Here is a 17,495-nt window from a genome sequence, read left to right as displayed (position 1 = left end):
GACCCGGGTTCGAATCCCAGCACCCACATGGCAGCTAACAACTGTCCGTAACTCCAGTTCCAGGGGATCTGACGGCCTCTTCTGTCCTCTGCGGGCATTGTACGACACGGACGCACTTACGTATACGCAGGCAATACACTCATACACATAAAATAAAAATAATATTAAAAAAAAAAAGAAAATAGCACCTGTTTTCACACTAATCCCTAGTGAACACACTGGAAAATGTGTTATTTTGTGTGTGTGATGTGCCATGGTGCACGTGTGGAGACAGGAGAATAACTTCCTTTGGAAGGCCATTCTCTCCTTCCACATGGGCCCCAGGAGCTGAACTCAGGCTGTCAGGCTTGGCTGCAAGTGACATAACCTCTGAGCCATCCCACTGGCTTTTAAAAAAAAAATCTGTATGACTGTTTTGCCTGCACGTATGCAAGTGCACTCATGTTGTGCAATGCCTGTCGAGGTCAGAAGAAGACATCCGATCCCCTGGAACTAGTTTCAGATGGTTGGAACCTACCGTGTGGACGCTGGGAATTGGACTCAGGTTCTCTGCAAGAGCAGACAGTGCTCTTAAGCCATTTCTCCAGCCCCATCTTCTAAGTGTCACATACATGGATATATGAAAAACAAGACTGGGCTGGAGAGATGACTCAGCAGTTAAGACAGCTTGCCGCTCTTCCACAGGACCCACGTTTGCTTCCCAGCACCCACAGCTGCAACTGCAGTTCTAGGGGACCTAACCCCCTCTCTCAGCTTCTGTGAGCACCTGTACACTGGCAAGCACACACGCACACACAGAATGAGGAAGAAAAAACTTCACGTGACCAGACTGCTCAGTATCCCTTCCTTACCTATCTGTCTTAATGGTGAGCACATCTGTGGCCTTGCAGTACCGTTCTCCTACAAGTTTAATAAGTTTCTTCTTTGCATGATCGTCTAAATTCAAACTGGAAAGTTTAACCTTAAAAATAAAAGAAAAAAGTTCAGTGAAAAAAATCATGTTTGTGTTAAGGTTCAGATAGCCCCGCCCCCTCACCAATAGGGTCTCAAGGACTTCTCATGCTCCTGAAAAAAGGGAACTTAGCTGATAAGCACCCTGGTCTTTGAAGTCAAGAGAAGCAGACTTTTCTCCACTGTTTGGCCAACACAGCAGGCTTCCCCTTTGATCTCTAAAGAGGACAGGTTTTAACAGTCCCTCTTGCTCTCCCACTCCCCCCACCAACTTAAAAAAAAAATACATCTTCCCACCTTCTCCAGGAAACAGAAGCCTTCCGCCTTAAAAAGAACCCAGCTCATGACCTGGGCAGACATTTTCCCTGTCTGGAAGGGAATCTGTCCCATGTGTTCCTTTGCTAATAAACTCTGCTTTCTCCTGATCAACCCTATTTGGCATATGGCTAATTTTTATCTACCAGTTTGCTTAATGTAAAAAAGCAACAATGTTATTTATATCAATAATAAGTTCATTAAAACAAAACTTTCCAGGCTTATGACTATACATAGCAACAGCATACATTACAAAGAACTGGCATGTCCTACGAGACTGATGTGTCCCCTAAGTAAGAATGAATGTGCTTAAGAGACACTAAGAGAACTAAGCTCGGTTTAGCAAAGCCGGGCTTCAGGGAAAGTGGAGAAAATAGCATAGACCTGAGAATCTCTACACTTGGTCACGGCACCACTGTGACTCGGCCTGAGGAGGTCCCACGGCACCAGTGTGACTCATTCAGAGATAGTCACTTTTTTTTTTTTTAATTTTGTTAAGTTTTATTTTATGTGTACATGTGTATTGCCTGCATGTAGGTAAGTGCACGCATGTCATGCAATGCCTGCAGAGGACAGAAGAGGCTGTCAGATCCCCTGGAACTGGAGTTATGGACAGTTGTTAGCTATCATGTGGGTGCTGGGATTCGAACCTCCGTTTTCTGCAAGAACAGCCAATGTTCTTAACTGCTGAGCCATCTCTCCAGCGCAACATTCACTTTTAAAAGCTCTCGGAGGCTGGAATATCACATCAGGGAAGAAGCCAAAGAGCTGAAAAAAAAATCCGCATTCTTCAAAAGTTAATACCGGCCCACACGCTGTGAGGACCTTCTCTTTCAGGCCAGGATGGCTCACTAGAGCTTAAAGCACTTAGCTGCCAAGCCTGGGGACCTGAGTTCAATTCCGGGGATCTAGGGTGTCTTCCGACTGGCTGGTTCCTCCAGTGGGCAGGGCCTGACACTACCGGGAAGTAGAAAGGGAAGCCGGGAGCCACCTTGGGATGGAAGCCAGGAGCCACCGGTAGAGCGTGATGGTGTAGGAAACTCGCAGCCAGCGCAGCAACTCAAAGACAGAATGGACTGACTCCTGTGGACCTGGACCTGGGATGAGATCGCCCGCCCAGAGGTGTGAGCGAATGCGGGGGGGGGGGGGGGGGGGGGGGGGGGGGGCCGCTGTGGGCCCGGCACGGTCTGATGAGGCGGCTGAGTCGCAGCAGCGCCGGTCGAGGCACTGGATATTCCCTCCTTTCTAAGTTAATAAACTCACATAAAATATGTCACATGGTTTGTCTGATCGCGCAGAAGACCCAGAGGGAACTGGGACCACATAGGAGAAGGAGAAAACATACTCCCAAACTGTCCTCTAACCTCCACGTGCTCATGTGTGCACACACAGACACAAATGACTAAATGGATAAAAACACAAATGTAATTTCATAAAGAAGGTGGGGCCTAGAAAACAGCTGCAGCTCAGTGGGGGAGTGCTGAAAGACATAAAAACCATTTCTACTGCATGGTTTCTTTTGTTTGTTGAGACAGAGTCTGAGTACACCATAGCCTAGGCTTGCCTGGTACTCATTACATAGCCCAGGCTGGCCTCAAACTTGTGATTCTGCCTCAGCCTCCCAATTACCTGGATTACAGACCTATACCACCATGCCCATCTCCAAATAAGATTCTTCACAGAATATTCTTAGAGCATTTTGAAGTTTCAGGATGCAGGAATTGGTATAGAAATGATTCTCTGAGGCTGGAGAGATGGTTCAGTGGTTAAGAACACTGGTTGTTCTTGCAGAAGACCTGGGTTCGAATCCCAACACCCACATGGCAGCTAACAACTGTCCATAACTACAGTCCCAGGGGATCCAATGGCCTCTTCTCACCTCTGTGGGCATTACACAGCACAGGTGTACTTACCTATATGTAGGCAATACACACATACACACACACATAAAAAACAAAACAAAACAAGAGCCAGGTGTGGTGGCACACGCCTTTAATCCCAGCACTTGGGAGGCAGAGGCAGGCAGATCTCTGTGAGTTCAAGGCCACCCTGGTCTACATAGTGAGTTCCAGGACAGCTGGGGCTCTACAGGGAGACCCTGAAAGATTCTCCAATTTATTTGACCATAGGTTCACTTTTCATGGAACTAGTTCTCCTTAAGTCATGTTTTGGGAAATACTGGACTAAATGAATACTCTGGAATTTGCAGAGAATTATGATAAGGGTTGGGATATGTCTTAGTGTGCATCTTCATTGCTGTGACAAAACACTCTGACCGCTACCAACTTGGGGAAGAAAGGGTTTATTCAGCTTACATATCCTGGGTCACAGTTCATCCAGGAGCCCAAGGTAGAAACTCAGGGCAGGAACCTGGAGGCAGGAGCTGGAGCTGGAGCACAGGCCATAGAGGAATGTTGTTTACTGGCTTGCTCCCCTGTCCCCTGCCCAGCCCCCAGCCTGCTTTCTTATGCCACACAGGACCACCTGCCCAGGGGTGGCACCACCCACAGTGGGCTGGGCCCTCCCATATCACTCATCAAGAAGATGCCCCTCAGACATGGCCACAGGCCAGTCCAATAGAGGAAATTCCCCAATTGAGGCTCCCTCAATCCAGGTGTGTCAAGTTGACACTAAAGCTATCCAGCACAGATTATTAATTAGAGATAAAGAGGTTTGACGCTAGAATATAGTTAAATAAAATGCAATACTGTATTAGTCTATTTTTGTCTAATATAATGAAATATCCCAAATTGAGTGACTGTAAAGAAACAAGGTTTTTCAGCTCCCAATTGTGAGTTCAAGGGCACTCCCCGGGCACAAGGATGGTCCAAACAGGCACAAGAAGAGCGATCCCATCACAAGACAGGAAGCTCAGAGCAGCTGAGGATCAGCTTGTCCGTAGAACCACCTGCCTCCAGAGACCACTCCAGCTCTCACAAGGGCTACCTGAACTCCTTCCAAGGGTACCCCGATGGTGCCAGGACTCTCACGGCCCCAGGTCTGGAAGGTCTCACAAGTCCTCTCAGCAGTGCCACACCGAGGACCAAGCTCCCAAAACAGTCTCCAGGGACAAACTAGAACCATGGCAGCACAGCAAGCACAGGTGAGCTTTCCTCAGAAAGCCCTAAGAATAAGGAAGCTGGAGGTGATGAAGGAGACTGGCTGCCCAGGGTCCTAAACTCCCTCCCTGATGACCCTGCCCCTCCCTCTGCACACAACAGCACAACTGCCTATTTATCTGCCCTTTCCCCATTGAACTACAAAACTTTGAGGGCAAGAACAATGTCTGTTTTATTCTCAGCAATGGTGTAGGACTTAAAAGCACTGAATAGGTACTTGGTAAACTGATAGATACAGTTTAGAGAAAGGGGCTGGGCCGTGGTTGGGCACACTTATCATCCTGGCAGTCAGGAGACAGGGAGGAGGACCATGCACTCAAGGACAGCGTGAGCTGCACAGTGAAACCGTGTCAATCTCGCATTCATACACCACAGGCAATGAGATTATTACAACATTCTGGGAAGAGAACATACCACCAGCAGGTGGGTTACTAGCTTGGTACACAAATAACCTATGAGAACAGTAATAACCAACAACACAGAGAATTGGTCATGTGAAAATAACGAAACAAACTACTTCACAAGCATACAAATATGTGCATACGCATGTGCATGTGTACAGAGACAATAAGTGGAAACAGTGAGCATCTTTTATATCAGGATTGTGGAGAAACAGTGATTTCTCTTTTTAAACCTTTTCGGTGGAATTATCATATTTAACAGTAAAATTTTTAATCTCAGTGGTTTTTTTTTGGCATGTGTTCAAAAAAGTGACAATGTTTTTACTGGACAATAGCCATTTTAAAAATCATTCACGTTACTATTGTATGTTAGAGACTACAAAGAATTTAGTAAGAAACTTTGAGGTGCTTCAGAAGCCTTGGTTGGCACACTCACACCACCTGCTATCTCTCAAAGGCACTGCAAATTTCTCATCTTTGACCTGGGCCAACAAAATGACTTCGAGGATGAGCAGTCCGTTTCCCATGACCTACATGATACCACCTAGTGAGTGAACAGTCAGAGACTCAACAGTCAGCAGCCAAATGGGAAGAGTCTACACAGGTAGCAGTGAGCCACACTGAAGAGGTAGCCGGGGGCACTGAACAGTTTCCAGGGTGGCAGGGGACACAGAAAGGAGGCAGGGGTTAGATACAGTGGGAGACACCCAGCAGCAGCTCCAAGTAAGGCCAGGGGGTTACTTCTGAGTGAAATAAAACTCACAACGTCTAGGGCCACCAAAATCAGATAAACACGAATGAGAGTCTAGGATTTCTGACTCTGAATTTAGAGATTTTTCAACATAAAATTGAGTTCAACAACTGTTGGATATGTTCCTATAAAAAGCCCAGTGTGGTGATGCACGCCTTTAATCTTAGCACTCAGGAGGGCAGGGCAGAGGCAGCCAGGGCTAGCCAGGGCTATACAGTGAGACCCTGTCTCAAAAAAAAAAAAAAAAAAAAAAGTTCATCTTGCCGAGGTGGCTGGGGCCCCAGGGCGTCGACCCTCCCCTGGTCTCCAGACCTTCCAGTCCCATTTAGGACAAAGTGCTAGCTCCAGGCCCACTGTGAACAGACCACTGAATGGCTGGGAAGCCTGGGCCTTTCTGAGGCGAAAAGAAACACACAGTGACCCCAGCGATAACCACCAACAGACCTGTGGCCCCATCAGAAGGACATAACCAAGAGCTGGCAAAGGTGATTCTAAACGTTGATAGCACTTACCTATTTGTAAGGCCGACAACCCTAGCTTTGTCCTTATGAAGAGGCTTTTTGCTTAGGGCTGGGATGACGCTGAGGGCAGTCTGCTTAACAAAGAGGTTTTTTTTTTTGAGTCAAGATCTCACTGTGTAGCCCAGGCTCACCTCAAACCCCGAGAGTCCTTCTGCCTCACCCTCCTGGGTGCTATGCCTAGCGGAAAGGAAATTTCTTAAAACTCAAAAGTTGAAGGAGTTCTGTTATGTGATAAGAAAGGCTGGAACGTGGGCAGAAGACGGGAGTCATGAGAGATGATACAAAGCAAATTTCTTCCAGTTTCAATGTTGTTCTTTTTTTCTATTTTGTGGTAAGTGCATAAAGACAAAGTTGGCAGTGAAAGTCTGCAGAGTGGCTTCAGAAGGGCCATTCTAATTGCGTGGCGTCACTGAGACGCAGAGTTGAGGACTGGGAAGTTTTTGCATGGCTACCTTACTCTATGGGATGTTTTTACTTGTGAGCTCATGGCAATAAAGTGATTTTATTTAATTAAAACACACATACACACACACACACACACACACACACACACACACACACACACACAAGGTCCCATAATATGGATAACTTAAATAAGTATCAGTAGACTTATCTATGCTGGGACTGTAGATCCACTGTAGAGTGCTTACCTTACATTTGATCCCCGGCAAAACCAAAACTAAACACAAACCCATCACACCTCTACTTCGAACTCTGCCTTGGCATGTAGCTGGTGAGATGACCTGGCAGGTGAGCGCTCCTGCTGCACAAGTCTGGCAACTTGGGTTTGATACCCAGAACCCATGTAAAGGTGGAAGGAGAGAACTGACTCCACAAAATAAAACCGATCAACATTATAGTATCGAGAAACATCTTATTTCTTATTTGATGGCGCACATAGTATCATCCCATTAAAACATGCAAAGGCTACATGCAAAGCAGTACGTGCATTAGTTTCATAATCACATACAAATGCATTTTAAGTATGTATTACAGTGACGCTTACAGCATCTAAACATCTCTTACCCTTAGTGTTACCACTCGTGCCTTGGGGTTTCGGTTGGATGGTCCTGATGAAACGTAGTCGGAGGTGTCGACCTCAACCGGAAAATGCTTCTCACACTTCTCATCAGTGTCCAGTGCAGCTGGCCATTCGGTGCAGAAGTCTGAGAATTAGAACCATGATCTCAACTATAGTTTTGCAAGTAATTCTCACTGTAATGCACATTACCAGACAACAAAACTTAGCTATGGGTATCGTTCGGGGGCCACATGAAAGAAAAGCACAGGTCTCCCCTGCATCAACACACGTCAGCAGTCCACATCTGCATCAACACACACGTCAGCAGTCTACACCTGCATCAACACACGTCAGCAGTCCACACCCTGTATCAGCACGCACGTCACAGCCCTCACCCCGCATCAGCGCACATGTCAGTCCTCACCCTGCATCAACACACACATCACACCCCTCACCCCGCATCAGCACACATGTCACAGTCCTCACCCCGCATCAGCACGCATGTCACAGTCCTCACCCTGCATCAGCATGCATGTCACAGTCCTCACCCCGCATCAGCACGCATGTCACAGTCCTCACCCCGCATCAGCACGCATGTCACAGTCCTCACCCCGCATCAGCACGCATGTCACAGTCCTCACCCCGCATCAGCACGCGTGTGAGTCCTCACCCGCTTTCTGTCTGCTGTGGGCGGTTTAATCCCTCCTTCCCAGAGCACCACTGCTTGTGAAAACCAACTTGTTCTAATTCACCCGAATGATCGTTACTAGTAAAGATCGGCTGAAAGGAACCGAGGGGTTGTCAACACTCGTCCAAAAACCCAAGTCACATGAGGCCTCCACTCAAGTATGGAAGCCTAGGCCATCGACACATGGATAACTATAACTTCACACCATAACTCCTGTTCCTCCCATGTGACTCTGACAAGCAAAATGGAAACAAAGAGCTTTGTCCTCATCCTCGGGAAGGTAGGTCTGGGTCTGAGACCTAGGCGGCAATGTTCCAAGCACTTGTGAACATGGCTCTCTCTTCCCCGAAGCACAGGAATAAACTCAGTCCCCAGTTTGCTGAGGGAAGGGAGTGGCTGCCAGCCTCCTGCTGTGACCAGGAGCTGACGTCATACTGACCGGTTCCTACCAAGGGGGTACAGCAGAGGCAGTCAGCTGGGGATGGAAGCTTCTCACACCAGGGACCTCTTCTCACTCCTTGATAGCCCAACTCGGAGAGCAACAGGCTCCTTGTCAAACACATGTACCTCACAGACCCAGGCTTCCTCCTTTAAAGCATACTACAGGAGACACTGAACATAATCGTGGACAGATGTGGAAGCCTTTCTTGATGATCTAAGGGACAGTGAGAGGTCCTTTGCTTGTAACTTTTCCCCAGGTCAACAATTTTCCGATAGTACTATGTTTTATCTGCTTTTAGGCTTGATTTAAAATCAGAGCCAGTAAAATGTCATTCTGAGTTAGAAAGAGTCTCTGTACAGTGATTCACACCTGCAATCCCGCACTCAGGAGGCTGAGGCAGCAGGAGGCAGTTCCAGGCCAGGCTGAGCTAATGTGTGAGACCCTGTCTTAAAACCCCGTAAAACAACAAAAAGCACCCCCAAACCTCAAAACCTACACTCTGAAGGAAGAGAATACTGATATCAAGAACATTTTGACATGAAAAAAACCCCAGTGGAGCAAGGATGGAAGTCAGCCTCATCAGGACTAACCGGTGCCCACACCAGGAGACGCAGGACTGCCAAGCACTTTATAAGAGGCTAGTCTGGAGAATTACATGAACTTTTGGTTTTGCACAGAATATTTTTTCTCTTAAACTGCAAATAAGTCATTTCAATCACCAGATGATAATTACAGTTTTTACATTAAATTACCCAAATTACATGTCTAAAAACACAGCCAACTGGAAAGTACGTAACAGATGCCCATTGGTGTTTACATCTGATAGGTTCAGCAGTGAACCAGGCTTTAGGAACCTTGGCTTTTATTTAACTTCTGCCACTGATTATTAAAGTTTTGGTAAATTACTCAACTTTCCTGCATTTCACATTTTCCATTTGCAAGTTAGAAAATCTGAAGTGACCTACTTTGAAAGAAAAACTGAGAAAAAAATGTGAAAAACCTCGAGTTATTTGGAAGGCACAATCTCCAGCTACAGACAGCAGAAGTGTGATTGACAAAGAGGTGACCGCTGCTTAGGTTCCACAAGAAGCCCTGCTCCTCCTCAGAACCCGCTCGGAAGCCTGCCACCCAAGTCAGGAACTACAGAACTCCTTCATCAAAGCAATCAGTTGCCAGGCTCAGCGAGCACGGGCACCTGCCCCCCAGCCTGACTACCTGAGTTGATCCCAGGGCTCTGCAAGGTGGAGGGAGAGAACCAACTCCCACAGGTTGTCCTCTGACCTCCATGTACACACTGCTGCACACACGTGCCTACACACACGCTTATACACAGAGAATAAAATGTAATTTTTTTTTTTTGTCTTTTTGAGACAGGGTCTCCCTGTAGCCCCAGCTCTCCTGGAACTCACTATGTAGACCAGGCTGGCTTTGAATTCACAGAGATCCGCCTACCTCTGCCTCCTGAGTGCTGGGATTAAAGGCGTGCGCCACCACGCCTGGCTGTAATTTTTTAACATTAAAAAGATTTTTAAGGGAAAAATGGAATTTAGCGTGGTGTTTAGGAATCCATTTCTTAATTGGCTTTTATAAAAGATTAAAAAAGTGGAATGTGAGGGCTGGAGAGATGGCTCAGCGGTTAAGAACACTGGCTGTTCTTGCAGAAGACCTGGGTTCAAATCCCAGCACCCACATGGCAGCTAACAACGGTCTGTAACTACAGTCCCAGGGGATCTGACAGCCTCCTCTGACCTCCATGGGCATTGTACAACACGGGTGCACTTACCTACATGCCGGCATACATGAATACAAATAAAATAAAAATAATAAAATATTTTTTTAAAAGTGGAATGTGAGCTGTTCCAAGTGGGTCACAAATCTGGGGCAGTGACCAGTTGTAGCCAGATTCCAAGAAGTAAATACAGTAACTGACATTCTAAAGAACAGAACACCATTCCGTCACACAAGTGAAACGAAATGGGCTTTTCTTCCCTCCTGTCAAAGGCAAGGCTACAATTCCCATGTTTAGGACCACATTAGATCTTCCTAACGACACTTCTATCGGGAGGTCCTCCTGAAAGCTCTGACACTCAGCAGTCCATGTCTCCTTCCGCAGTACAAGACACCAGGAAACGTTTCCATGTCTCACTGCTTTCCTAAATGCCTGAACAAATGTACTAACATTTATGAGACAGCTCTAAATCAGCACACATCTATTAAGACTTAGACCAAAGGGTCTAACTCTTGGATTAAACTACAAAATCACTACCATCTGTGAAACAAAAAAAAAGTCAAATATGCTTATCCTATATCTAATCAAATGCAAATTAGATTAAAATAATTAGAATATACAAATAGTTATGAAAACAAGACATAACCATGAAAAACTGTTGCCTTTACCCCACTGTTAACAGTCTGAGGTGAAACGCCCCCACAGGCTCACGTCTGAGCTGGTAGTGCTGAAGCTCCAGAAAGTGGATCCTATCCCTGCCGCCCCCGATCAGCCACTTCACACTGGGGCTGCAACAGCCAGACCACCCCTTCCTACCATGACAGAAGACGTCCTCAAATCGGGAGCCCCAAACCAATCGCTCCCCAAGCTGCTTCAGTCCGGTATTCCATCACAGTGTCAAGAAGAGTACACAGCCGGGGAGGAGATCGAGCACAAGTGGGCGGGGACCCAGGCTGATGGTCAAACGCCACAGGGACTGCTCCAAAGCAGGAAACTCAGCTGTAGCTGGGGCCACAGGACAGACTGCCACCCCCCCACACACACACCATGTGGAGTATGCACTGTTAAGTAGAAGAGCACCTGGTTCTGTGGAAGTCATTACAAGAACTAAGTACTGACGAGGAGAGTTCTCTGGGATGAAATGGAGAAGCAGGAGACAGTCACCATCTATCTGATCAGCCACATACACAGACGACTCTTACACTGTCAGTTTATGGACCACTACAGGGGTCCTGTCTGTAATTAATGCTGACTTTATTTTCTAAGTGTAACACAGAACGAGGTTAAGAACGTCTACCACTACCTGTTGATAGAAATAAAAAGAACTACAGCTTCACTTTGTTCTTTTTGTCCATTTTCTTAGTTTTTTTTTTTTAATTCTAAATAGCCCAGGCTAGCCTCAAACTCTGCATTCTCCTGTCTCAGCCAATTGTACAGTTGTGCATAACCATGCCTTATGTTTTCAAAACTGTATTTTTCCTGACCTTATGAAGTACTTGGCAAAAAGTTGTTTACAGATTTAACATCTTAAAACTACTTTTAAAAAATCCTTGTTTAGAAGAGAAAGTCAGGAATGTGGTGCACTCCTGGAGTCCCAGTACACAGCAGGCGGAGGCAGGAAGACCATGAATTTGAGGTTAGCTTGGGCTGCATAGTAATAACCAAGCCAACCTGGGCTACCTAACAAGCAAGACCCTCTTAAGAAAACCAAAAATAGGCTGAGCATGGTGACACATGCCTTTGAACCAATGCATAGTAATAACCAAGCCAACCTGGGCTACCTAACAAGCAAGACCCTCTTTAAGAAAACCAAAAATAGGCTGAGCATGGTGACACATGCCTTTGAACCAGCAGCTGGGAGGCAGCACCAGGCAGACGGCTGAGATGGAGGCCAGCCTGGGATGGTCTACACAGCGAGTTCCAGGCCAGCTGGGGCTGCACAGTGAGACCCTATGCCAAAAAACAAAACAAACAAAAAACACAAAAACAAAAAAAGTGAACCAAAACTAAGTAAAAAAAGGAAAAACTCAGAACACGGAGTTAGATCACATTAGACCTGATAATACCAAGTTCACATGAGAAAACCTACCTTTCAGAGCCTCACAGTGCCTTTTAATTGCCACAGGAGTCAAATGCAGAAAATTTGGGATCTAAAACAGAGAAGTTTTTAAAGGTTAAAGTTTAATCCTCCCCCCACCCTCTTTTTGTGAACTAGTCTTAATATGGCCACGATGGGTTCAAAGTCATATGCTCAAGTGATCCTCCTGCCTCAGCCTGAACAGCTGGATCATAGGCATGTACTACCATAAAAATAAAAAAGTATCATTTTCTTATAAAACTAAATCACAGGCCCAATGAATAATGTAAGTAAAATCAGACAGTTCTACAATATTTGTTCTAGGCCACAGACTTCCGTCCAAGCAGACTGCTCACAGATCAGCACCCACAGACTTCCGTCCAAGCAGACTGCTCACAGATCAGCACCCACAGACTTCCGTCCAAGCAGACTGCTCACAGATCAGCACCACGCTTCAGACGGTGTACATCTTTCATTTCTTTTAAACCCCATAACTTTTATTTTAGCAATCTTATTTTTATTTTTAATTATGCATATACGTGCAAGTCTCAGTGTGGGTTAGTATACACAAGCATGGTGTTCTCGGGGCCAGAAGAGGACATCGGATCCCCTGGAGCTGAGAGCCACAGGCAGTGGCGAATGCCTACTGCAGCTGCTGGGACTCGAGTCCTCTGCAACAATGGTCCTGGTAACCACTGAGCTGTCTCTCCGGCCTCCCTCGTACCTTCAGGGTGGCAGTCACATTGAATGAACACCATGTACTCTTCATGCCACCCATCTCCAGGTGTACAGCTGTGTTTCCCTTACAAAACTGAAAGCATGTAGGGTTGGTGGCTCACACCTGTACTCCCAGCACTCAGCAGGCTGAGGCAGGAAGATGGTGAAGTCAAGGTCAGCCTGGGCTACATCACAAGACCCTGTTTCAAAAACTGAAAATGGGAAAGGAAAATCCTGAACACGGGTGCGGTGGTTTGAATGAAAAATGCCCCTCATAGTGTCAAGTGTTTGGACACTGTGCAGTGGTGGCACTGTTTGGGGAGGTCACAGAATCTTGAGGAGGTTTGGCCCAGCTAGAAGAAGGGTCGCTAGGCCGACTGAGAATTTGCAGCCTCCTCTCATTTGTTTTGCTCACTGCTTCCTGTTTGCCGGAGATGTGAGTGCTCAGCTGTTCGTTTATGAAATGAGGGACTCTCACCCCTCCCTCCATGACGGACTCTCACCCCTCCCTCCATGATGGACTCCCATCCCTCCCTCCATGACGGACTCTCACCCCTCCCCTCCATGATGGACTCCCATCCCTCCCTCCATGACGGACTCTCATCCCTCCCCTCCATGATGGACTCTCATCCCTCCCTCCATGACGGACTCTCATCCCTCCCTCCATGACGGACTCTCATCCCTTTGGAACTGTAAGCCCAACAAACTTTTCCTTCTATAAGTTGCCTTGGTCCTGGTGTTTTATCACAGCAACAGAAAAGTAATTAATACAGCATGTAATAAATATGTTCTAAAATATTTTATTTATGCCAGACATGGTGGCGCACGCCTGTAGTCCCAGCACTTGGGAGGCAGAGGCAGGCAGATCTCTGTGAGTTCAATGCCAACCTGGTCTACATAGTGAGTTCCAGGACAGCTGGGGCTACAGGGAGACCCTGCTTCAAAAAGACCCCCCCAAAAAATTGCTTATTATTTTTATTTAATGTGTATGAGTATATTGCCTACCTATATCTAAGTGTACCCATGTCATGCAATCCCTGCAGAGGTGAGAAGACAGCATCAGATTCCCTGGAACTGGAGATACAGATGGTTGTTCACCACCATGTGGGCGCTAGGAATCAAACCTACATCCTCTGCAAAAGCAGTCAGTGCTCTTAACTGGTAAGCCAAGTCTCTAGCCCCACCAATCACTGTTTAATCACCTAGTATACTGAAACCTAGTATACTGTTTTCACTTTACACAAAATAAGCACTTTGAATGGATAAATAAAGCTAGCAAATCTTGAGTAGACAGTTATTTTAATGACTGAATGACTGACTGAGACAGAGTCTTGTATAAGTTGTTATGCAGCAAACGCTGGTCTTAAACGCTTCTCCTGCCTCAACCTCCCAAGTGCTGAATTACAGGTGTGTGTCACCATACACAGCCCTAACTGAACAGCTTATGAATTACGATACCAGAGGAGGTTATGTATTTGTGCACAGAATCAAGGAAATTTAGGAAAGGCCGAAGATTTGATTCCTTCAAATACTGACTTTGCCAACATATTTTAAAAATAATGTTAAGCATGTAAAGAGAAATTTATCTTGCAACTCACTTGGAAAGAAAAATTGAAAAGCAGAAAGCTTTTCAAAAACCACACCAAGAATCTTGAACCCGACCAGAAAATACTTATTTAAATTAAGAGAAAATAGAACTAAACACTGGGGCTCTGGGATGGGCGGCTTCTTTTCTGGGTACTTTACTGCTCTCACGGGAGCAGACGGAGGACACTGGACGACTGCTTACTCGAATGCCATCCACAACCACTGGTGGTCACGAACCTGCCACTGTGACACCCCCAGGGACCTCTTTAAACCAAGTTCTCTTATTTGAAGAAAAGATTTGTCTTCCTCGGGTTTTGCTTATAACTCCTAAAATGTTTTCCTTTTCAAGTTTTAATTATTCTGTCTTTAGGAGCACAATCCCTGTTTGCCCTGTTCCTTACCTCTCTTTTCTTTTAGCACATTTTTGTAATCCAAGCACCTGGAAGATGAGGTAGGCGGAACAGGAGTTCAAGGCTACATCCTGAGCGTCAGGCCAGCCTGGGCTACCAGAGCCTCTGCCTCGAAAAAACCCTAAAGTGAATGAATGTATAAATAAAGGTAGAACCTTCACTTTCCGATTCTTGGTGTTGGTTTATTTCACCGTCCTTAGCTCAATGTGAAAGCTGCAGCACAGCACGTCACAAGGGAAGTCACGGGACAGATCAGTCACATTATTAAATGCCCATGACTCAGAGTCTTCTTTACCATGAACAGTCAAAATACAACATCATGATCACCTGAAAAAAAATGTAACTAAAGCATAGCAAGCTGCTCTCTACTGAACCTGAGCACGAGGGAGGCTCTACACCCACTTAGAAGCTGGTCCGAGCCACGATCAGCAACTTACCTTTACAAGCTCTAGATTTCCCTCCTTTCCCATGGGCACTCCCTTCTTTACTGGATAGCCCATTCGAATAGGCAGAGGTACAGCTGAGGGTTTAAATGGTGCCGCAACTGGGTAAACACTGGGCCAGTCCTGGTTAACATCCATTTTTTCAGTCCTAGGAGGTAGTGCCTAAGAAACATGAAATAGTTAAAAACGTTAACTATAAACATATTCTTTAATTTTAAGACAAAAGCTACACTTAAGACAAATAAAACCCAAACTAAATCCTGTATGGCTTCGCAGGTGCAGATGTTGTAGGGTTGTCAGACCTGCTGGCTCCCCCCGGCCATCTTGCTGACCTCTGCATGCTTACTCTCTAACTCCCTTAGTTCCAAGTGTCTCCCCCTCTTCCCCTCCTCCTCTTTCTCCTCCTTCTCCTTCTGAGGCAGGGTCTCATGTAGCCCAGGACAGCCTCAAACTCACTTTATAAAAAAATTTCCTTTAAAAAAAATTTATTTATTTTTATTTGATGTATGAGTGTTTTGCCTGCCTGCATGTAAGTGCACTTGTGTCATGCAAGGCCCACGGAGGTCAGAAGAGGGCATAGGATCCCCTGGAACTGGAGTTAGGAACCATTGTTAGCCACCACACAGGTGCTGGGAACTGAATCGGGGACTTCTGCTAGAGAAGTCAATGCTCTTAACTGCTGAGCCTAGAACTTCTGATCACCTACCAAGTGCTGGCATTATAGGTATGTGCCACCACACCTGATTTATGTGGTGCTAGGGGTCAAATCCAGGGCTTTGTGCACGGTAGGCCAACACTATCAACTGAACTATACCCCAGCCCTTTTTACAAGTTTTTTAACATCTCCCTAAGTACTGACTTCCATCAAAGAGATTTTAAAAATTATTTCAAAACATGCTGTTGAAAACAGACTGAAGAGATGCTCAGTGGTTAAGAGCACTGGCTGCCCTTGTAGAGGACCATGGTTGGGTTTCCAGCACCAATATGGCAGCTAACAACTGGCTGTCACTCCGGTTCCAGGGGATCAGACGCCCTCTTCTGGCCTCGTCAGGCCCTGCGTGACACAGGTGTACTTACATGCATGCAGGCAAAACACTCATACACATAAAAGAAAAATGAAATATTTAAATAACATTATAAACGAAATGTAGACTTTACTGAAAGCATAGTTAAATAAGCTAATTCTCACAAAGGATGTGACATTAAAGATCATGTCAGAGAATCTGAGGAACAGTGCAGAGGTGTTTAGCGAGTTTGTGGTTTTCATTTGAGCAGATTTGTTGGGAATTAGTTCATTTTTAAAATTTTAGTAATCATTGTGATTGTCTGTATGATGTGTAGGGCACATGTGCCACAGCATGTGTGTGGTGGTCAGAGGACACCTCTGGAGTTGGTTATTTACTTCCACCTTTATACGGGTTCCAGAGACGGAACTCAAGTCAATCCCTGGGACTTACATGGCGGAAGGAGAAAACTGACCACTGCAAGTTGTCCTCTGACCTCCACACATTTGTCAAGGTATGTATACCCACATACATATACACATAAATAAATGTATAGTTTTTTAAACAAGTGAGCATAGAAATAAGTGAATCAAAGTTAAACACATTAAAAACATATAATGTCTCCTAGGCCCAGAGGTCAGCACTTGACATCGTAGCTGATCGCATTAACTCACGCACCTGCATTTAAAGGTTTAAGAAGCACATGGCCAACACACAGAAAAGTAGAATGTGCAGTGACAGGATTTAGCAGTGTTCATCTAGACCTCAACATCTGGGTGATGCACGTCCTAGGAGTGGGTAAGGCTCCTCTGCAAATTGCCGCTCTCAGTGCTGCTTGAGGTCTTTGTTTTGACTCCATGGTCATCACTAATCTTATAATCTGGATTCCTCCAGATGCCCAGAGGAGACTAACTGGTGAGATCAAGGAACACACTGGGCACCGTACATCAGCCTGTACTCTGGCTCACACCCATCTCCCAGGTGTATGTGAATGCACCTACTTCCCAGGGATGACACATTCAAAGACTAACGACTACTGGAGCTGTGGTAGTCACGCAGACCTTGTGCCGCCCTCCCTGCCAGCACCCTCGGCCTCACTTTGGAACTTGAAACCATTACAACAGAGTGGAGTGAAATGAATGAGCTCACCTTCCTTTTTACGGTCCTGTCAGTTCTAGATGCTCTTACAGCTGTACCTAAAAGGAACCCCAAGAGGCCAGAATTTTACAATGAAGCATTCTTCAACATCAATCATTATCTTGTAGTTCTAGCACAATTCCAGGTATTTAGTAACATAAAAATGAAAGAATTGCCTATTT

The 17,495-nt window shown here is 45.8% G+C and overlaps 1 protein-coding gene across 3 annotated transcripts in view; it reads right to left on the bottom strand.

Moving 5' to 3' along the window:
• Positions 1-17,495, bottom strand: part of Mrps35 (mitochondrial ribosomal protein S35) — a 40,588-nt gene that overhangs the window by 17,591 nt on the left and 5,502 nt on the right. The window contains exons 2-6 of one of the 3 annotated variants that reach the window (XM_029570313.1): positions 17,326-17,372; positions 15,167-15,334; positions 12,028-12,088; positions 7,085-7,224; positions 852-961 (exon numbers count right to left, since the gene is read on the bottom strand). In XM_029570313.1, coding sequence (XP_029426173.1) covers positions 852-961; positions 7,085-7,224; positions 12,028-12,088; positions 15,167-15,334; positions 17,326-17,372 — 526 coding nt within the window. The remainder of the gene's footprint in view (positions 1-851; positions 962-7,084; positions 7,225-12,027; positions 12,089-15,166; positions 15,335-17,325; positions 17,373-17,495) is intronic. The other 2 variants (XM_029570314.1, XM_008846899.3) reach the window with 2 other exon arrangements.

This window comes from Nannospalax galili, unplaced genomic scaffold (genome assembly GCF_000622305.1).
Source record: "Nannospalax galili isolate Female #2095 unplaced genomic scaffold, S.galili_v1.0 scaffold763, whole genome shotgun sequence".
Classification (NCBI taxonomy): Eukaryota; Metazoa; Chordata; class Mammalia; order Rodentia; family Spalacidae; genus Nannospalax; species Nannospalax galili.
This window is presented reverse-complemented; position numbering and strand designations above follow the sequence as displayed.